Genomic DNA, 22862 nt, shown 5'->3' on the forward strand with positions numbered 1-22862 from the left:
TAGCGAAGCCCACGTCGCCGCCTGACAGATGTCCTGCAAAGGGACTCCCCGTCCCAAGGCAGTAGTAGCCGCTGTGGCCCGAGTAGAATGGGCGCGCAGCCCAACAGGAGGGTCCTTTTATGCCAAAGAGTAACAAATTTTGATGCACAAAACGACCCACCGAGAGATGGTCCGTTTGTGCACAGCTTTCCCCTTCTTAGCACCCACGTATCCAACGAAAAGTTGGTCGTCCACCCGGAACTGCTTTGTGCGGTCCAAATAAAAGGAGAGCGCACGTTTTGGGTCCAGACGGTGGAGCCTCTCTTCCTCTTTGGAAGGATGCGGAGGCGGAAAGAAGGTGGGCAAGGTGACAGACTGCCCAAGATGAAATGGAGTCACCACTTTCGGAAGAAAGGAGGGACGAGGCCGAAGGACAACCTTGTCCGGATGAACAGACAGAAAAGGAGGATTTGAAGATATAGCCTGGAGCTCACTCACCCGTCTAGCCGAGGTGATGGCTACCGGAAAAGCAGTCTTAAGAGTCAGAAGACGAAGAGGACAATTGTGAAGAGGCTCGAAGGGAGCGCACATCAGGAATGTCAAGACCAGATTCAAGTCCCACTGAGGCATTACAAAAGGGACAGGAGGGAACGTGTGAGTAATGCCTTTTAGAAAGCGTGTAACCACAGGGGACTTGAAAAGAGAAGGCTGATCAGGAAGCCGCAAGAAGGCAGAGATGGCAGCAAGATAACCTTTCAGGGTGCCCAGGGCAGAGCCCTGCCGGGCCAGAGAAAGAAGAAAGAGGAGAACCTCAGAAAGAGGGGCGGAAAGGGGATCCACAGCCTTTGCTGTGCACCATGCCACAAATTTGTTCCACCGGCAGGCGTATACCGTCTTTGTGGAGGGACGCCTGGCTGCCAGAATGATATCACAGACTTCAGGAGGCAAGTCGAATGGCATCAACTGCCGCCGCTCAATCTCCACGCATGGAGGTGGAGGCTGGACAGGTTCGGGTGGAGGACCGTCCCCTGCTGCTGCAACAGAAGATCCTCCCGAAGGGGCAGACGTATCGGGGGATCGGTCAACATACTGAGTAGCTCGGGATACCAGTACCTTCGTGCCCAATCCGGAGCCACCAAGATGACTTGGGCCCGGTCGTGCCTGATCTTCTTCAGCACTCTGGGCAGAAGTGGTATAGGCGGAAAGGCGTACAACAGACCGCAACTCCACTCGTGACGAAAAGCGTCGCCGAGCGAGTGCCGCCTTGGAAATTCCAACGCGCAGAACTGCTGACATTGCGCGTTCTCTTCGGTGGCGAATAGATCTAACCAAGGCTCTCCCCACTGCTGAAAGAGACCTTGCGCCACTTCGGAGTTCAGACGCCATTCGTGATCCATCATGCACCGGCGGCTGAGTTCGTCCGCTCTGGCGTTCAGAGAGCCCGCCAGATGTTGAACCACTAGGGTGACGCCCTGGTGTTCCAGCCACGTCCAGAGGCGCAGAGCCTCCTGACAAAGGGTCCACGACCCCACCCCGCCCTGTTTGTTGCAATACCACATGGCGGTGGTGTTGTCCGTGAACACCTGCACGACACTGCCCCTGACAGAGGGAAGGAAGGCTTTCAGTGCAAGTCGGATCGCCCTCAACTCCAACAGGTTGATGTGGAGACGAGACTCCGCCGGAGACCAGAGACCTCTGATCTCCGCCTCTCCCATATGGCCACCCCATCCCAGGAGGGACGCATCCGTCACTACGACATGCTCCGGTTGGGGAAGGGAGAGGCTCCTGCCCATGACCCAATCACGGTCCGTGAGCCACCACTGCAACTGCTGTGCAGTGCCCTCCGAGATCAAGACATGGTCGGACAGGTTGCCGTGATGCTGGGCCCACTGAAACTTCAGGTCCCACTGCAGAGCCCGCATGCGCCGCCTGGCGTGATGCACTAGTAGGATGCAGGAGGCCATCAGCCCCAGAAGCCGCAACACTAGCCTGACCGAAACCCAGGATAGAGGCCGAAAGATGGGAATCAGGGCCTGTATATCCCGGACCCGCTGTTCCGGTGGATAGACCCGGAACTGCGCCGAATCGAGAACCGCTCCGATGAAGAGGAGCTTCTGAGAGGGACTCAGGTGTGACTTCGGCACGTTGATGGAAAACCTCAGCAAATGCAGGAGATCCGCCGTAGTCTGGAGGTGGGAGACAACTGGCTGGGGCGAGCCCGCCTTCAACAACCAGTCGTCGAGATAGGGGAAGACTGGAACCCCTGATCTGCGCAGATGAGCTGCGACCACCGCCATCACTTTCGTGAACACCCGAGGGGCACTGGTAAGGCCGAAGGGGAGCACGGTAAACTGAAAGTGCTCTTGGCCCACCGTGAACCGCAGGTAACGCCGGTGGGCCGGCAGGACGGGGATGTGGAAATAAGCGTCCTGCAAGTCCAACGCTACCATCCAGTCTCCGGGGTCTAGGGCAGCTAGAACCTGAGCCAAAGTCAACATCTTGAACCTTTCCTTCCGGAGGAAGGCATTGACGTTCCGAAGGTCCAAGATAGGGCGTAGGCCCCCTTTGCCCTTCTTGGGAACCAGAAAGTAGTGGGAATAACAACAACGACCTACTTCTGGGCTCGGAACGCGCTCGACGGCCCCCTTGGCCAAGAGGGCGGAAACCTCCTCGTGGAGAAGATGCAAATGATCCCCCGAGATACGGTGGTGCTGCGGTGGCATGGCTGGAGGGGTCGTCTCGAAGGGGAGGGAGTAGCCCCTTCGGACGATTTGCAGCACCCACCTGTCCGATGTGATGGACCGCCAGTGGAGCAGGTGATGGCGAACTCTGCCGCCCACTGGCGTGAAATGGGCCTGAAAGCTCGGACTAGGAAGGCTTTGAGGCGGATGCTGCCGGGGTGGAAGTGGGCTGACCTCGTCGTCCTCCAGATCCGCCTCGGCGGAAACCACGTCCGCGACCGCGCGCAGGCTGGTTCTGCGGCTGGTGGCTAGGCACACGTGAGGAGGCACCCCTTCCTTGGCCACGAAAGGGGCGAAAAGCGGAAGATTGCGACCGCGGAGCCGAGAGGCCCAAGGACTTGGCCGTAGCCCGGGAGTCCTTAAAGCGGTTCAGCGCACTGTCCGCCTTCTCGCCAAACAGGCGAGAGCCATCAAACGGCATGCCCATGAGAGTGCTCTGGACATCGCCGGAAAACGACTTGGACCGCAGCCAGGCGTGACGTCGAAGCGCCACTGAGGTAGAAATGGCCCTACCCAGCGAGTCCGTGGTGTCAAGCCCACAACGTATAGCATGTCGCGCGGCATCCCTCCCATCGGCCAGAGCCTGGGTAAGTGGTGTCTGGACCTCCTCCGGACACAGGGGCAGCGCGTCCTCCACCGCATCCCACAGAGAGTGGGAATAACGGTCCAAGAGACAAGCGGTGTTCAAAGACCGCAGGCCCAAACTAAGGGAAGAGAACAGTTTCTTGCCAAACTGCTCCAGTCTCTTGGAATCCCGGTCCGGCGGGGCGGTCGGGAAAGAGGATTGGGAGGTGGAGGCCTGGATAACCAGGCTCTCAGGGGTAGGGTGTTGGGACAGAAAACTGGGGTCGCCCGGAGCAGGGCGGTGGCGCCTGGCAACGTTCCTGTCCACAGGAGGAACTGTGGAGGGCTTGGACCAGGTGCCCTGTAGAACGTCAGTGAGGGCCTCATTGAATGGCAGCAGAGGCTCAGTGGAGCTTGCTGCAGACTGAAGCACCTCAGTGAGGACGTTCGTCCTCACAGCCACGGCAGGTAGCTCGAGCCCAAGGGCTGCGGCCGCCTTGCGCAGCACCACGGAGAAAGCAGCACCCTCCTCCGAAGCCACAGTCGGAGGAGATGAATCCAGTGTCTGGCGAGGTATCCAGACCACTGGCCTCCCCCAGTTCATCTGCCCAGTCCTGGGACAGTTGGGCCTGAGCGGCCATAGGATCCTCGGATCCCTCCCAGTAGTCCCCATCATCCGACTCCTGGTGTAGAGGAGAAAGTAACGGAGCCGGGCGCTAGACAAAATGTGTCTCTAGCGGTGTCGATCTCGGCGTCCATCGACGCCGGACCGGCGCCGGGCCCGGACCGGGACTAAACTGGGGCACGGCGTCGAGCGGAGTCGACGTCGGCGGTGGAACCGGAGTCGACGCCGGTGGAGGAGTGACAAGGTCAACCGGCGTCGACGGGGACTCGAGAACGGGTCCCTCGGGCGCTTGCGGCGCCGGGGCCGGAGCCGCCGGCTTGCAAGGCAGCCCAGTCGGGTCCGCGGGGCCCGAAGGCGCACCAGCGGGCGCCGACGGCGGAGCCAGGTTCCTCATGGCCGAGAGGAAGGCACTGACTTCCGCCGGCGTCGCGTTAGTCCCAGGGACCGGAGGGTATGGGGACGGACGCGGCGCCTGCGGCTCCGCCGGAGCAGCGGGGGTGGAACCACCCTGACCCTCGACCGAGTCGCGCGACCGGCGAGGGGAGTCCGAAGAGCGATGTCGCCTCTTGGACTTCTTGGAATGCTTCGACTTACCCGAAGACTTGGATCCCGACGACCGATGGTGACGTCGGCTGCGCGACCGATCCTTGGACCTCCTCCTGGACCGGGATCGAGAGGCGCGCGGAGCCGAGTGGCGAATCTCGAGAAGCTTACGGGACCGCTCCCGTCTAGCCTTCGAGGTCAGGGCCTTACAGTGCGAGCACGACTCCGCGTCGTGGTCGAGGCCCAAACAGTACAGGCACCGGCGGTGATGGTCCGTAACCGACATCAATCGGCTACAGTCCGTACAGGCTTTAAACCCAGGCATCCTACCGGCACCGGTGTCGATAGACAGGATCAAAAAGGATCAAAAAGTTAGTCAAAAATTGACTAAAGGGGTAGCTCTCCCGGATCTGCGCTTACTGGCGCGGAAAAAAGAAGAACTGACGTCAGCGCGCGAGGGCGGCGTCTAAGTACTCCGACGACGTCATTCCGGCGCACGACGCCGACGACGGACGCGGAGCCGCAGACGACGCCTAGCGACGCGCAAGGGGTATTGCTGACGAAAAATCTTCCGGATCCAGTCTGACGCCTGGGGATATTCTAAGGTGAGGAATCTAACTAACGTGTTTCTTTCAGATGTCCAAGCGCACTATCAGGAGGAGTAACCTACCTCGTGACTGGGAAAGACTTCTTCGAAGAAAAGAAAAAATAAAGTGCAAACATCCGGACCCAACACTAGATGGCAGGCTATGCAAAGCATGTGATCTACAGCTCACATGCCTCAAACTTGCTGTTTTCACTGCAGCAAGGTCGGGGGTCCCATTGGCTAACTGAGTTTCACAGCAAAAAGTGCTACTTTCCATTTGGGACCACCTAAGATATTACTCTAAAGTATCTATTTAATCGCTATATTAAACCTAACGCATTGCTCAGCTCCGATTTAAGATAACGTTTAATAGAAAGTTAGTCTTTCCGGTCTATCTGCAGCAATTGTCACCAAACACACAATGCTGCCGCCCCTGCTAGAAGTGTATAGTGCTCCCAGTAACAGGGAACAAAGAAATGCGGAAGGGAAATGGTGTGAATTCCAGGACTGGTAGTTGTGCTAGCCGTTAGCTCAGGAACCGCAACAGCAATTACAAAGATTTATTGTAACTTAAAAGTATTTACTTATCTTTTAAAAATCATAACTCCAATTTCTTTGAAATTTATTTTAGCTGTTTTGGCATCTAGTTTAATGTAAAAATACATTCTATTTTTATAAATTGGACTTTTGTATCATGTTTCTTACTTACCTTTTGTTCTGATACTTTTAAATGCTTTACACTTGCTACTTTGACTAAGCTTGACTTCTCTCTACCATAACTACCCAGGACTAAGGTAAAGGATTTGTTAAAGAAACCTAACTGGAATGATGGAGATTATGACATTACCTGGTGAAGTCTTACAACCTCACTGCATAATTCAATTTCTTACAGTAGCATAACCACATATGGGGAGCTGGAGACAAGCATGAAAACTGGACAGTTGTTGCCTTTCTTATTCTGTTCTTGGCTACCAAATCTTTTGTTGAGTGGTTAATTAGCTAGTTCTTAAAAATACATTCAAGCATTTGTCTTAGTATTCTTAACCCCCTTCGCCCTCATCAGGATTGCATTGCAAAACACAATGCCTTTGCTTCTACAATGGACTAACTTCCCACAAAACTACATACAGAGAGCAAATGTGCACCTGCTGACAGCGTCCACACTCGATGGGGTCGCTGAAGGAGGTGGCCTGGACATTCTGTCATCATGTGCAAATCCAGTTTGGGACAAGGAAGGACCCTTGCCAGTAGTGGGGGTGGGAGTCACAGGCCCAGCTTTGTCCTAAAGTGAAACAAAAAAATATTTGTAATGAGTAATGTCAGTTGAGAAATTGCCCTGAATCATGCTCCATAATTTATGCAAAATGATCATAACATTCTAAAAACTGATTCTGAGGGAAAGAGAGCACCTCATCCCTTACCAAACCCACTTGCACAAAACCCTACACATGCATTACTTCAACGATAGAGAAGTAAAACAAAAGGTGGTGCAGCGATGTTCTAACCGATCTAATCATTACACTGTGGCCAATGAAACACAAACCTGCGCCACTAGATAAGGCGATACACCTCGGCCTATCTGGTCAAAGGTCTGATTGGTGTTGTCTACACTCCATGCAGACTGGGAGGAATTTGCAGCAGCTGCAGCAGCTTCCTTCTCTTGACGAAGAGTATTTCTTTGAATCTGTTGACGGATGAGAAGCTCTCGAAGTCTCTGACGCTGTAAGTGATGAAAAGTGAGGGAGAGTGGAGAGGTAAAATAAAGATGTTTAAGTATGCTTAAAAGCACAAGCAGGGGCAAATCCGTAACACACTTGAATGTCGTTAGTGACTTTACATGAACATTGTCCGTGCTGAGTTGCTATTGCAGTCTCACATAATTTAGGCAGTCAGCGTACTTTAAATTGACAAACAAAATGATCAATAAAACCTAGTGGGGCGCTAGCTACAGGAGATATCAGCACCTAAGGAGAGTGATTCAAATGACTGCCGCCAGCAACTACATTTCAGGTCATGACTGGTAACTCTTGCTTAAAGGAATTAGTTTCTCATATTAGCCCTGAAGCACCAGTGGTGTCTTAGCTGCTATTCAAAATGTTGCAAAGAACAAATTACTTACCTTCATTAACGATATATCTGTGAGAAACATTAGTTAGTTAGATTCCTCACCTTAGAATATCCCCAGGCGTCAGGCTGGATCCGGAAAGATGTGTCGGCAATACCCTTGCACGTCGCAAGGTGTCGTCTGCGGCTTCGCGCCCGTCGTCGTCGGCGTGATCGTCGGGAAGACATCGGAGTACTTGGACGCCGCCCTCGCGCACTGACGTCAGTTCTTGTACATAGCTTTCCGCGCCAGGACCAACACTGGTGCCAAAAAATTCTAGGGCCCTAAAAGGGATGACCTCGACCCTAGATATCGGTTCGCAGAACGGGGAGGATGGGTGGGTCGGTGAGGAATCTAACTAATGTTTCTTACAGATATATTGTTACCGAAGTTAAGTAGCTTGTTAATCTGAAAGAACACGTTAGTTCGATTCCTCACCTTAGACTAGATACCCCAGCAATACCAACCCCGGTGGTAGGTCTGCGAACCAAGATCACACCAGAAAGTCCTGGAGAACAGAACGGCCAAAGAAGCCTTCTCTCCGGACTTGGCTGTCCAGGCAATAAATGTTTGGCGAACGTGTGCAGCGAGGCCCACGTTGCTGCCTGGCAAATGTCTTGCCCAGGGCAGTGGTCGCCGCTGTGGCCCGAGTGGAATGGGCCCTCAGCCCTACAGCAGGTTCTTTTTTAGGTAAGGAGTAACAAGCCTTGATACACAAAACGACCCACCGACAGATGGTTCGTTTGTGTACCGCCCGCCCCTTCTTAGCACCCACGTAGCTGACAAAGAGTTGGTCATCCACCCGGAACTGCTTGGTGCGGTCCAGATAGAAGGACAGCGCCCGTTTTGGGTCCAGACGGTGGAGCCTCTCCTCCTCTTTCGAGGGATGCAGAGGCAGAAAGAAGTTGGGCAGCGTAACAGACTGCCCGATGTGAAAGGCAGTCACCACCTTAGGAAGAAAGGAAGGACAAGTTCTGAGAACAACTTTGTCCGGATGGACAGAAAGGAAAGGAGGCTTAGAAGAGAGCCTGGAGCTCACTCACCCTTCTAGCAGAGGTGATGGCCACCAGGAAAGCAGTCTTAAGCGTCAACAGACGAAGGGGACAATTATGAAGTGGCTCAAAGGGAGCAAACATCAGATACGTCAATACCAGATTCAAATCCCACTGAGGCATTACGAAAGGGACACGAAGGAAACATGTGAGTAATGCCCTTAAAGAAGCGAGAAACAACAGGGGATTTGAAAAGAGAAGGCTGATCAGGAAGCTGTAAGAAAGCAGAGATAGCTGAAAGATAAGCTTTAAGAGTGCACAGGGCAGAGCCCTGCTGGGCCATGGAAAGAAGAAAGAGGAGAACCTCAGAAAGAGGGGCGGAAAGGGGATCCACAGCCTTTGCTGTGCACCATGCCACAAATTTGTTCCACCTGCAGGCGTATAGCGATTTTGTGGAGAGACGCCTGGCTGCCAGAATCACATCACAGACTTCAGGAGGCAAGTCAAATGGCATCAACTGTCGCCGCTCAATCTCCACACATGGAGGTGGAGACTGGACAGGTTCGTGTGGAGGAAGAGGCAGTCGTATCGGGGGAATCGTTCGACAGACTGAGTAGCTCGGGATACCAGTACCTTCTTGCCCAATCCGGAGCCACCAAGATGATTTTGGCTCGGTCGCGCCTGATCTACTTCAGCACTCTGGGCAGAAGTGGTATAGGCGGAAAGGCATACAATAGATCGCAACTCCACTCGCGACGAAAGGCGGCCCCGAGCGAGTGCCGCATTGGAAACTCCAACGCGCAGAACTGCTGACATTGCGCGTTCTCTTCGATGGCGAATAGATCTAACCAAGGCTCTCCCCACTGCCGAAAGATGTCTTGCGCCACGTCCGAGTTCAGCCGCCATTCGTGATCCATCATGCACCGGCGGCTGAGTTAGTCTACTCTGGCGTTGAGAGCCCGCCAGATGTTGAACCACCAGGGTGATGCCCTGATGTTCCAGCCATGCCCAGAGGCGCAGAGCCTCCTGACAAAGGGTCCACGACCCCACCCCGCCCTGTTTGTTGCAGTACCACATGGCGGTGGTGTTGTCCGTGAACACCTGCACCACACTTCCCCGGACAGAGGGAAGGAATGCTTTCAGTGCAACTCGGATCGCCCTCAGCTCCAGAAGGTTGATATGGAGCCGGGACTCCGCCGGCAACCAGAGGCCTCTGATCTCCGCCTCTCCCATGTGGCCCCCCCCCATCCCAGGAGGGACGCATCCGTCACCACTACGTGCTCCAGTTGGGGCAGGGAGAGGGATCTGCCACTGACCCAATCGTGGTCCGTGAGCCACCACTGCAACGGTCACGCAGTGCCCTCCGAGATCAAGATCTGGTCGGACAGGTTGCCCCGATGCTGGGCCCACTGAAACTTCAGGTCCCACTGCAGATCCCGCATTCGCCATCTGGCGTGATGTACCAACAGGATGCAGGAGGCCATCAGACCCAGAAGCCGCAGCACCAACCTGACCAAAACCCGGGATAGAGGCCGGAAGATGGGAATCAGAGCCTGAATATCCCGGACCCGCTGTTCCGGAGGATAGGCCCGGAACTGCGCCAAGTCCAGAACCGCTCCATGAAGAGGAGCTTATAACAACCATGACCTACTTCTGGACCAGGAACACGCTCGATTGCCCCTTTGACCAAGAGGGACGTAACTTCCTCCTGCAGAAGATTCAAGTGATCCCCAGAAATGCGGTGGTACTGCGGTGGCATGGCTGGAGGGGTCGCCTCGAAGGGGAGGGACTAGCCCCTTCGGACGATTTGCAGCACCCACCTGTCCGACGTGATGGAACGTCAGTGGAGCAGGTGATGGTGAACTCTGCCTTCCACTGGCGTGGAATGGGCCTGAAAGCACAGACTAGGAGGGCTTTGAGGTGGATGCTGCTGGGGTAGATGTGGACGGACCGGCACGTTGTGCCCCTGTACTGCCTCGGCGGAATCCATGTCCGCAACTGTGAGAAAGTGCCATCTTTCTTGCATGGTATGCCCCCACTTTTTGCTGAATTGCTGAATGTACTTTGACTGAGTGCGCCCTGGACTCCTGCCAATCAGGTGCCCAGGGCCTATGTTCCTTCCCTAAAACACACAAAACCAAAATTGGCAAACCCTGGCCACATGTCAGCCCCTGGTAAATGGTACCCTAGGTACCCAGGGCCTTGTGACCAGGGAAGGCCGCTAAGGGCTGCAGCCCTCATTGTGCCACCTTTAGAGGCCCTGTACCCTTACACACACTGCCTTTGCAGGCTGGGTGTCTGGGTGCAAGACAAAACAAAGTCGACATGGCATACATCAGCAACCCTTTAGCTGGGTGCCTTATGCCAATGGTGTGGGCACAGGCGCAGGAGCCCTGTGCCCTTACAGTACCCAGGTCCATTACTGAGCACTGTAAGCGCAGTGCTGCCATTTAAGAGTACATGGTGCCGAGAGCTCGTCAAACAACTCCACAGCACCATAATGGCAACACTGAAGTCTGAGAAGTTTGGTATCAAACTTCTCAGCACATTAAACCCACACTGATGCCAGTGTGGGATTTAATGTACCAAGCACCCCAGAGGGCATCTTAGAGATGCCCCCTTAAACCTAACCTACAATTCACATCTGCTCTGAGGCTGCCTAGGCTGCCACACAGCAGACATGTTGCTAGACCTCTGGGTGGGAGAGCCCCTGCTCTCCTGGGCCTGCAGCAATGCACATCCTGGCGAGGTGCTAAATCTTCTCCCCCAGGATGGGCAGGGGGAAGCTTCAAAGGCATGCCGCCTCTGTGAGCTTCCCCAGGCCACTGCAACCCCCCACTCTGGCGGGAAGCTTGGACGGAAACCCTAAATAAGGACAGGGGATGTGCCAGCCTGCCAACCCCACCCCTCAGGTGGGGGAGGCGAGGTGAAGCACATCTCCGGGCTCTCGCCATCTTGAAGATGGGAAGCCCTACCCTATCAGGACTAGGCTACTGCCCCCCTCCCACAGGAGAGAGACAGGATAGAGGGTGTACCCACCCCAGGACAGGGACCCATTGGTCCCTGCCCTTCACCTACCTGTAACGCCCCTAAATCTAGTATTTAGGGGCACCCTGAGCCTTACTTCCCCAGATTCCGGAATACAAAGAAGAGCAAGAAGTAAGAAGACCTGCCCTGCAGCTGCTAAGAGGAGAAAGACACCAACTGCTTTGGCCCCAGCCCTACCGGCCAGTCGACCCTCGAACCTGCTACTGCTCCAACCCGGCATCTCTTGTGGCCAGCAACCTCACAAACCCTGGAGGACCTGGCTACCTTTTGGCTCTAAGCCCCTGGGACTCCCATGAGTAGAGGCTCTACTCAAAACCTTATTTTAATCCCTGGCAGCAGCCCGGAACCGCGAACCCAGCACACGCTGCATCAGTCAAGCCTGGCCAGTGCCCGAGTGAACTAAGACCACGAGGACGACCCCACGGCGACTGTGACCCAGAGTCCGGCACCCAAGGACCTCCCTCGACACTCCTGAAGAAGCCTGCAGCCTCAGAACAAGGTGCCCCCCCTACCGCGATCAACAGAGGGTAAGATTTCCTGACACCAAAAGGCACCCCTGCACGCGGCGCCCCGCGGCCCCCTGTGCCCAATCCCGGGGTACCTACCTATCCTCCAACTTACCTCTCGAAGTGGTGGTGGCACCTGAAGAATCCTCGTCCCCGAGCTTGCAGTCTTTTTCTAAACCGGAAATATCCCATTGAAATCAATTGAGCGCCCGAAGGCTCAAAAGCACCCTTCATCCAGCCGCCTGAGTGGCCCTGGCAGTGCAACCTCTACACCTACCTACTTCCCCACTTGCCCCGAGTAAGTGACCAGGAGCCCAGCTCCCACAGCCGCGACGCTTGCTAGTCAGCAGCCACCAACCAAGGCCCTCCCATCCCTCATAGGATAACATTGGGCCTAACTCTTGCTGCATCCGGCCGCCCTAGAGTCGCTGAGGGTGAACCAACTGTACCTACCTGACCCTGGGGGACCCCTGAGTCTATGCCCAGAACCTCAACTCTGCCAGTCGAGTACTTACCTTCAAACCGATAACTCTATTTTCTTCATAGGGTAACATTGACTGGCTTTTTCCTGAAATTTCTTCTAAGCGTGGGCTTTTCAAATCTTAAAATATTCACCAAAAATCAGCCGAGTAACGAAAACGAAAATACTCACCTGCTCTTAGGTGAGCTTCCAATGCTGGATCTTGGTGCCCAGCACTGACTCTGAAACATACTTACAACTGTACTTACCAGTAACCCAATTTTCTCCCATAGGAAATCATTGACTGTTTTTCTGTGAAATTTCTTCTAAGTGTCAATTTCTGCAATCTTTAAATATTCTTTAAAAATCGTATAATATCTGAAAACTTAATTACTTACCTGTTTTGGATAAAGGTCCCAGTACTGAGTCTAGGTCCCCAGTACTGGATTACAAAAGTAACGAGAACATACTGTATCTGCAACTTGAATTTTCTTCCATAGGGAATCTTTGACTATTTTCTTTGAAATATTTTCTGTCAACTTTTAAAATAGCTAAATATTGTTTAAAAATCACCACAGTAATTAAGTCGACTTTCATCACTTGATTCTAAGTACTGACCCAGGACAGAATCTAGGATCCAGTCCTGGAATTCCAAAAGTAATCCTAAAAGTATTCTGTTACAAATAACTTGAAATTTCCATTGAGCTCAATGCATTGTTGAGTTAAAATAGTGTGCCTATTGCAACCACTTGTAACTGTTTACAAAAGTCAATTGTATATTGCAAAAGTATTTATATAAAGCATCTCATTCTGAGAAAGTATATTTTAATGCCAAGTGTTGGTTCTAAAATAAAACAAGCATATATTTTTTATATATAAACCATTGGCCTAGAGTTCAGTTATTGAGTGTGTGAGACCATTTGCTGACTGAGTGTGTGCAACAAATGCTTTACACTGTCCTCTGATGCTGCCTTACTGCTCGACCAAGCTACCACTTTAGAAAGTAAGGTTATATCTAACTTTAGCCTCTCCCAAACCTCTGGGGACTGTGGACTCGGAATAAGTGTTCGGCTGACATAGGACGGTGCTTTGGTGGTATGTTGGGTGGAGTGGAAGTTAGTTCTAGACAGTACCCATGCTGGATGATGTCCCTGACCCACCTGTCCGTGGTGATGTTCTTCCACGCGGGCAGGACCAGCTGGAGTCGTCCCCCGACAGGTGTTATGTGGTCGGGGGGTAAGGAGAGGGCGTCACTGTTTGTTCTTTGGAGAGGACCTGGTGTTGCCATAGCCACGTCCCCTGCCCTTGGTGCTGGATCCACGATATCCACCCCTGTTGTTTTTGTCATAGGTGCTTTGTGCACCACTTTTAGCATACTGCTGTTGTGACCCCTGACCCCTTGTTGTTCCCCTATTTCCGGTGCGACGAAAGGAGCCACTACGAAATTGCTGCGTTTGCAGAGCCCCCATTGATTTCGCAGTGTCAGTGTCTTTCTTTATTTTTTCTAGGGTAGTGTCAACGTCTGGGCCAAATAAGAATTCTGTGTTAACTGGTAAGTTCAGAATATTGTTTTGGATCTCGGGTTTGAAGCCTGAGATGCGTAACCAGGCATGGCGTCGTAGCATGACGCTTGCGTTTATTGCCCTAGCCGCTGTGTCAGCTGCGTCAAGGGCGCATTTTATGGATGCATTAGTGAGGAGTTGTCCTTCTCTAATGAGTAGCTCCGCTGACTCTTTATACTCATCTGGTAGATGTTGGAGCAGTGACTCCAGCGTGTCGTAATGTGACCTGTCATAACGTGCCAGGAGTGCCTGTGTATTGGCAATGCGCAGGATGTTCGCTGCTTGCGCTGCAATGCGTTTGCCTGATGTTTCTAGTACTTTTGACTCCTTGTCTGGGGGAGGAGCATCACCAGTCGTTTGTGAGTGGGCTCTCTTGCGAGCATTGGCAACCACCATGGAGTCTAATGGCAACTGACCCCTAATGTATTTAGGGTCACCGGGTGCAGGCTTGTATTTTTTTTCAATCCTGGGATTTAACACCCGGGCTCTTGTGGTGTCCTTGAAAATGTCTTTGGCAGGTTTGAGAACCCCTTTTAACATGGGCAGAGTTTTGACAGTTCTTTCTGAAGATGAGCAGCAGCCCGTTCGATGAGGGCATTAAATGCAGCTGTGTCCTCTGTAGGAGACGTTTTTACGTTATAGAGTTGCGCATCTTGAGTATGTGGTGCGACACTTTGGTCTGTGGGGTCATCCCATGCCTGATCCGGGTCTTGTAGGTGCTCGTCAGGATCTACGTCCCCAGGGTAGATGGTATCCTCCCCGCCATAGTCCTGTATTGCGTCCGATTCGGAAGGGGTAGGAGAAAAGGACTGCGGATCTGGATGGAAGGGTTGGAAGTGTTCTTGGAGCACTGGTTCCTGCTCCGCTGGCAGTTTGCGTTTAAGAGGAATTTTGTAGGGCTCCTCTTCCCTAACTGGCGTTATTTTGCGCTTGTGGAGCATTAACCTGCCAGTGTCGGCGTCGATAAATTGTGGCCCCGAAGAGTTTTGTTCTGCAAGGCCAGAGGTGGTGGACTGTGTGTGGAGGACACGTGTCCGAATTTGAAATAGTTTCGGTGCCGATGCCGGTGGCAGCCCAAACGTAATGTTGGTGGGCTCCGAGTGCACTTTACAGGGTTTGGTTGTGTCGGGACCCGAGATAGAGTGGAGGGTTGGCCGGTCACGGATGCGTTGCAAAGATGCGGAGACCTGCTGCACAGTGAACGAAGATGGTGGTTTGATGGGCACCTTAGTAGTAGACGTCGAGGCCAGCCCTGACTTTTTTGTCGGAAGGGGGTCACTGGTCTGAAGGGATGTATCGACAGTCGACGTAGTCGAGGACTTAGTCGGCGCCAGTGCGCTAGGCGTTGACGTAGCCGGGGCGGCCATTTTGACTGCGGAGGATACGGCCTTCGATGTCGGCGCCGAAGGTCTCGGTGCCTTGCGGTGCCCGAGGGCGTGCTTTTTCTGGGTGTCAACCGCATCCGCTGCGGTGAGCTCGGCGCCGAAGTCTCTTTGTACACGGTCGGAGCCGACGACTTTTTTCGGCGTCGGAGCAGTGGATGGTTTCGACGCCTTCGATCCGACCACCACCAGTTTCACTTTCGTTTTTGAAGGGACTGGAGCGATGGATGGTTTTGGGTTAATAACCCGGTCGTCTTCGGTAATAGTGGCTCTTGCAGAGTGTTCGAGGCCGGACAGGAAGGTGGGGCCGAGGAACCATGTATTTGATCTTGGGTAAGGCCCGAAGGCGATCCCTCGACCGGAGCCTGATGACGACGTACAGTTTCGGCCTCAGTTTCGACGGATTGGCCTAGCTCCTCGGGAGAGCTGTCTTCTTCGGCCCCGTAGGCCTCGCCGAAGTCTCCTACCTCATCGACAGTTTCTTCACGTCGAAAGATCACTTCATCGTCGTCGTCCAATCGGGAATCATGTTCTGAAGCGGGGCTAGAGACTACTTCTTCATTGCTCTCGGCGTCCTCGTCCTCGGTGCTGAATATGTTGGTGGGAGCAGGCGCTGCTTGCTGCGCCTCCAGCCTCGCTGCCCGTCGATTCCGCAGAGTCTTCTTAGATCGGAACCGTGCACAGGCCATGCATTTCGATTCGTCGTGATCCGGCGAGAGACATTTATTACAGACCGGGTGGACGTCGATATGAGGGTACTTCGCGTGGCATAACTGACACCTCTTGAATGGAGTCCTCGATTCCATCGTCGATCGAGCTTCGAAGTTGGGACCAATCCGGTCTGAAAGTTGGAAGAGGGTGCGGAGCACTAAAGCTAGTAGTCGACACCGAACGGTAACTGTACCGACGAAAACTAAAGGCCTTTTGGCCTAAAACTGAGTATTCCTAAGTTGAGCTAAGATAGTCACATCCGAACCCAATGGCGGAAAAAAACAATCTAAGGATGGAGAGGATGCCCATGCGCACTGTAGTCCAGGGGAGGAGCCACCTATCTCGTGATACTTCGAAGACTCTTCCAGGACAACAATGTGCAATCATCCGGACCCAACACTAGGCGGCGATTTATGCACAGATATGAATTCAGCAGCCCACATGCCTCGAACTCAATGATTCCCTATGGGAGAAAATTCAAGTTACAGGTATGGTATGTTCTCGTTACTTTTGTAATCCAGTACTGGGCTCCTAGGCTCAGTACTGGGACCTCAATCTAAAACAGGTAAGCAATTACGTTTTCAGAGTTGGTACGATTTTAAAAGAATATTTGTAGTTTGCAAAAATCGACACTTGGAAGAAATTTCACAGAAAAACAGTCAATGATTTCCTATGGTTGAAAATTGGCTTAATGTTAAGGACGGTTGGGAGTACTTTTCAGGGTCAGTGCTGAGCACCAAGATCCAGCACTGGGATCTCACCTAATAGCAGGTGAGCGTTTTCGTTACTCGGTTGATTTTAGGTGAATATTTTAAATTTAAGAAACCCCACACTTAGAAGAAATTTCAGAAGAAACTTGTCAATGTTACCCTATGGAAGAAAAGTGAGTTATCGGCTTTTGGGTAAGTACTCGACTGGCAGAGTTAAGGTTCTGGGCACAGACTCAGGGGTCTGCCAGGGTCAGGTTGGTACAGTTGTTACACCCTCAGCGGCACTGGGGGGGCCAGGTTCAGAGTGAATTAGGCCCAATGTTATCCTATGGGAGGCAGGGGGGCCTTGGTTGGTGGCTGCTGACTAGCAGGCCACACGGCTGTGGGAGCTGGGCTCCTGGTCACTTGCTCAGGGCAAATAGGGAAGTAGGTAGGAGTAGAAGTTGCACTGCCAGGGTCACTTGGGCGGCTGGGTGCAAGGGCGCTCAATGGATTTCAATGGGAAAGCTCAGGGACGAACAAAGGATGCAAGCTCGGGACGAAGATTCTTCGGGTGCCACCACCACTTCGAGAGGTAAGTTGGGTAGTTGGAGGATAGGTAGGTACCCAGGATTTGGGTACAGGGGGCCGCAGGGCACCGGGTGCAGGGGTGCCTTTTGGTGTCAGGAAATCTTACCGTCTGTTGATCGCGGTTGGCGGGGGGGGATTTGGGGGGGGGGGGGGGTACCTGGTTCTAAGGCTGCAGGTGTCATCAGGAGCGTCGAGGTGAATCCTTGGGTGCCGGATTCGGGGTCACAGTCGCCGGGGGGACTTCCTCGGGGTCTTTGTTCACTCCGGCACAGGTCAGGCTTGGCGGGTGCAGGGTGTGCAGGGTTCGCAGTTCCGGGCTGATGCCAGGGGTTAGAAGCTGTTCTAAGGCTGCAGGTGTCATCAGGAGCGTCGAGGTGAATCCTTGGGTGCCGGATTCGGGGTCACAGTCGCCGGGGGGACTTCCTCGGGGTCTTTGTTCACTCCGGCACAGGTCAGGCTTGGCGGGTGCAGGGTGTGCAGGGTTCGCAGTTCCGGGCTGATGCCAGGGGTTAGAAGCTGGTTTTGAGCAGAGCCTCTGCTCATGGGAGTCCCAGGTGCTTAGAGCCAAAAGGTAGCTAGGTCCTCCGGGGTTTGTGAGGTTGCTGGCCACAAGAGGTGCCGGGATGTAGCAGGAGTAGGTTCGAGGGTCGACAGGCCGGTAGGGCTGGGGACAAAGCCGTTGGTGTCTTCCTCTTAGCAGCTGCACGGTAGGTCTGCTTTCTTCTTGCTCTTCTTTGTTTTTCGGAATCTGGAATCTAAGGAAGGAAGGTTCAGGGTGCCCCTAAATACTAGATTCAGAGGCGTTACAAGTTTGTAAAGGGCAGGAACCAATGGGTTACTGCCCTGGGGTGGGTACACCCCCTATCCTGCCACTCTCTTGTGGGAGGGGGGCAGTAGCCTTGTTCTGATTGGGCAGGGTCTCCTAGCTTCAAGATGGCGAGTGCCCGGAGACGTGCTTCACCTCGCCTCCCCCACCTGAGGGGTGGGGTTGGCAGGCTGGCACATCCCCTGTCCTTATTTGGGGTTTCAGGCCAGTCTTCCCGCCAGAGTGGAGATTAGAACCGGTGGGGGCCAGTTTGCTGGGTACAGCAAGTGGCCTGGAGAAGCTCAGAGGCGGCATGCCTTTGAAGCTTTCCCCTGTCCATCCTGGGGGAGGAGACCTAGCACCTCGCCCAGGATGTGCATTGTTGCAGGCCCAGGATAGCGGGGGCTCTCCTACCCAGGGGTCCAGTAACAGGTCTGCTGGTTGGCAGCCTAGGCTGCCTTCCAAACAAGACGTGGATTGTAGGTTAGGTTTCAGGGGGCATCTGTAAGATGTCCTCGGTGGCGCTTTGTACATTAAATCCCACACTGGCATCAGTGCGGGTTTAATGTGCTGAGAAGTTTGATACCAAACTTCTTCTCAGTCTTCAGTGTTGCCATTATGGTGCTGTGGAGTTCGTGTTTGACGAGCTCCCAGCACCATGTACTCTTAAATGGCAGCACTGCATTTACAGTGCCCAGGAATGGACCTGGTTATGGTAGGGGCACAGGGCTCATGCTCCTGTGCCCACACCACTGGCATAGGGCACCCAGCTAGAGGGGTGGCTGATGTATGCCAGGGCAGAGTAGGTGGTGGGCATGGCACACAGGGATGTGTGTCATGTCAACTTTGTTATGTATTGCACCCAGACACTCAGCCTGCAAGGGCAGTGTGTGTGTGTTAGGGTACAGTGCCTCTAAGGGTGGCACAATGAGTGCTGCAGCCCTCAGAGGCCTTCCCTGGTCACAAGGCCATGGATACCTAGGGTACCATTTACCAGGGGCTGACATGTGGCCAGGGTTTGCCAATTTGGGTTTGAGGTTTTTAGGGAAGGAACATAGGCCCTGGGCACCTGATTGGCAGGAGTCCAGGGCACACTCAGTCAAAGTACGGTCAGCAATTCAGCAAAAAGTGGGGGCATACCATGCAAGAAAGATGGCACTTTCTCACACCCTGCAACCGTTTTACTAACCTGAACGCAGTATAGATCCATGCACCCAGTCTCTATTGGAAAGCATTGTGCCGACCTCTGCACCCGGACACCACAGTGCCGCTGGTGGTGCAGTCTTGGCACTTATCCGCCTCCTGGCCCTTGCTGACTATTGACTCTGAAGATTGAAATTGTAAGTTTGATACTCACCTGGTTAAACGTAGTATTGTTATCCCCGTATGATAGCACTGGAAAGTGTAAAAACATTTTTAGGTGTTGATTTTTTAAAGTGAAAAGTAGTTTTAATTAAAAACAAACTTACTTAATTACGAAGACCTGGGTCTTAAATTAAAGTACAAACCAAGTATAATTTCATAAAATTGGTCTGGATATCCTGGAGTCGTGAGTCCTTTACTGATCATGTGCGTGAAACAAATGTCTTAAACTCTTCTGTGTTAGGCCTAATGCTGCTCGCCCACACTACCACTAATAGATTACTTCGGGTTTTACATTTCGCCCTGTACACTTTTGGGGAACCCCTGGACTCTGTGCACGGTATTACCACCTAATGATGATATCATATACAGAGCCAGCTTCCTATAGTGTCCCTACGTACCCTAGCATCAGAACTTACTTACCAGGTGCAGGAAACTGGCTCTATATATACTACACCAAAATGAGGTATAGTGTGTATAGAGTACAGGTGACACCAGAGGTAGACAGAGGTTAAAGTTAGATAGAACCTTACTCTCTATTTGTGGTAGAGTGGTCGAGCAGTAAGGCAGTATCAGAGGACAGTGTTAAGCATTTGTTGTACACCCTTAGTCAGCAAATGAATTCACACACTCAAGAACTGAACTCTAGGCCAATTGTTTTTGTATATAAAATATATACTGTTTTATTTTTAGAACCAAGCAAGCCTGGCACAGGTACGCATTAAATACTTTACAGTAATCAGTTGCTGAATGTAGAGCAGTTTGAACATGCAATAGGAATCGTACTTTGTTTGATTTACAGGGTAGGTTGCAATACTTAGTCAATACAGTACACTGAAATGAATAGGCTTTTTCAGTAAATTACAGGTAAGTTACTTTTCACGTTACTTTTCTAACTCCGTGCTGGATACCTAGATTCAGAACTGGGACATTTCCTGCAAACAAGTAAGTAAATGGGTTTTGGTTATTCGTGCGATTTTTTAAGAATATTTTTAGATTTCAAAACTCCAAAATTGTCAATGTTATCCTATGGAGGAAAAACAGGTTATCGGTTCAAAGGTAAGTTATCGACTGTGGGAGTTAAGGTTCTGAGGTTAGACTCCGAGTTAGACTCAGGGGTCCCCCACCCCCAGGGTCAAGGATGCACTCTGGTTCCACCCTCAGCAGCACTAGGGCGGCCGGGTGTAGAGTGTTGAAGCCCAATGTTATCCTAAGGCGGATAGGGGTTCTCCGGTTGGTGGCTGCTAGCAGGCAGGCCACACGGCTGTGGGAGCAAAGCTTCTAGGGTTTAGCACAGGGCAATTGGGGTTATAGGTCAGCACAAAAAGTGCACCCTCAGCGGCACTGGGGCGGCCGGGTGCTGTTTTGGCACCAGGCGCCCTGTTTGCTATGGAGAGACTCCGGTCGACAGAAACACTGCAGGCTCAAGGACAAAGACCTTCTGGGTGCGACCACCGCTTCGAGGGGTAAGTTGGGATGTCTTGGGTTGGCTAGGCACCGTTGATTGTGGCACACATGGCTGTGGGGCATCGGGTGCAGTGGTGCCTTTTGGTGTCGGAAAGTCTTAACCGCTCTTGATCGCGGTAGAGGGGGTCCCCTGGATTGAGGCTGCAGGCGTCGACTGGGATCTTGAGGATGGTCTGGGATCTCTGGATCTTGGGTCACAATCACCGGGGAGACCTCCTCGTGGTCTTTTTCCGCTTGGGTCGGGTTCAGCAGGTGCAGAGTGGGCTGGATTCGCAGTCTCCAGGTGCTGCCAGAAGTTGCAAGTTGAACCAGTCCACTGTTCTCGGGAGACAAAGTCTTTTGAAGTGAAGGCAGGCAGGTCCTCCGGGTTTGTTGAGGTTGCTGGCTGCAGGACTTGCCAGGATTCCACGGGAGCAGGTTCGAGGGGAGACAGGCCAGTAGGGATGGGGCCAAGTCAGTGGACGTCGTCCTCTTGTTAGCTCTGCACTGCTCTTCGGTCCTTCTCATCTTCTTTCTTGTTGTTTCTGATCCGAGGAAGCAAGGTCCCGGGTGCCCCCTAAATACTAGATTTAGGGGGCGTTACAGGTAGGTAGAGGGCAGGGACCAATGGGTCCCTTCCCTGGGTTGGGTACACCCCCTATTGTGCCACCTCTAGTGATTGGTCGGGTCCCCCCATTCTCAAGATCGCGAGGACTCGGAGTTGTGCTTCACCGCGCCTCCCCCACCTGAGGGTTGTAGTTGGCAGAGGTGGGCACACCTCTCTCCCTCACTTTTTTTCCCGCCGGTTCTTCAGTCCAAAGTGGGGGGCAGAACCAGTGGGGACCAGTTGCTGAAAGCAGCAAGTGGTGTGGGGAAGCTCACAAAGGCGCCATGCCTTTGAAGCTTTCCCTTCATGAACCCTGCCCATCCTGGGGGAGGAGACTTGGCACCTCGTCCCAGGATGTGCATCGTTTCAGGCCCCTGAGAGCAGCAGGTACACACTCATTATACCTGTTTTAACTTAGTTTGCTCATTAATTGCTCCTTACTGACATAACTCTGCCCCATTTACTTTGGTTTTTAGATTTTTTGACGTTTAACTGCGTGCCCGTACCCTGGACTCCGATCCTTAATTCATTTAACTTGAGGTACAAAATCTTATTATCCTTTCCTTCACGCCTTTCACTCCTTTTTCTTTTCGGCTTTTCACATTTCCCTTCCCCCCCTTTGTAGATCCTGACCGTGTTCGTTCGAATCGGATGTACTGATTCCTTCAAATTGCTGGCTATATAATCTAGGTAATCTTTTACCCCATTGATTAACTCTTATTTTTCCTCATTGCCCTTGTGCCCTTTCACTAGCTCTCCCTTTTTCCCCTATTATGTCCCTACACTCATGAGCCTTTCTTTATCGTAAATATCTCAGCAGACCGTAGTATTTATTCCTTTCCTTGGTTGATTCATTGTTTTCTTATCTCCCCCCAACTCCCTTTCACTTTTTCTCTGGCTTGTCTGTCAAACCTTTCTCTTGACCTCTCTCACCCCCCGTTATGCCTTTTCCTTTTGCGCAGCACTGCTTGAAATATTGCAACCCTGTCCTGATGATGATCCGAACTAAACCGGATCGAAACGCCGTCGACTTGTCAGCCCAATTGGTGGCTCAGTTTTGTTGTATGGTTCTATGAAATAAATCTAAATATTTTTACTGCTTAAAATTGAAATCAAAACCTTCATTTGATTATTATTCACCTTCATCTCACTTTGCGCCGTCCCGTGCTGACCTCACTTTGTCACTTGCGTCGCTATTCGGTTGTATCACGTACACTTTAAGCACCAAGTACAATCGCGGGTTGTTTTTAATGTTAATTGATTTTGTTTGCAGTGCTGCTATAACTGTAATATTATCTTGTTCAATCTATGTTGGGTTATCACTTTTGTACTAAATGTATCTAATACAAAATGTTTTCTGACAACCTTTCCTAGAACTTATTTCTTGAGAGTCTGCCTTTTTCGTGATTGTAATGTCTCGTACATGCATCTTTAACTGTCTTTGCTAAATGATACCAGTTGGGATTTTTGTTGTTTTTTGTGTACTTCACCCTAATCTCAACATGGTTTAAGGGTCTTTGCTCATGTTGTTCATTATTTGACAGGAATGCAGCGCAGGC

The 22862-nt window shown here is 52.3% G+C and overlaps 1 protein-coding gene across 7 annotated transcripts in view; it reads right to left on the reverse strand.

Moving 5' to 3' along the window:
* KMT2D (lysine methyltransferase 2D) overlaps positions 1-22862 on the reverse strand; it is a 1389531-nt gene that overhangs the window by 484296 nt on the left and 882373 nt on the right. For all 7 annotated transcript variants that reach the window (XM_085600422.1, XM_085600421.1, XM_085600420.1 and 4 more), the window contains 2 exons: positions 6582-6758; positions 6184-6320 (listed from right to left, as the gene is read on the reverse strand). In XM_085600422.1, coding sequence (XP_085456548.1) covers positions 6184-6320; positions 6582-6758 — 314 coding nt within the window. The remainder of the gene's footprint in view (positions 1-6183; positions 6321-6581; positions 6759-22862) is intronic.

This window comes from Triturus cristatus, chromosome 4_2 (genome assembly GCF_964204655.1).
Source record: "Triturus cristatus chromosome 4_2, aTriCri1.1, whole genome shotgun sequence".
In the NCBI taxonomy this organism is placed as follows: domain Eukaryota; kingdom Metazoa; phylum Chordata; class Amphibia; order Caudata; family Salamandridae; genus Triturus; species Triturus cristatus.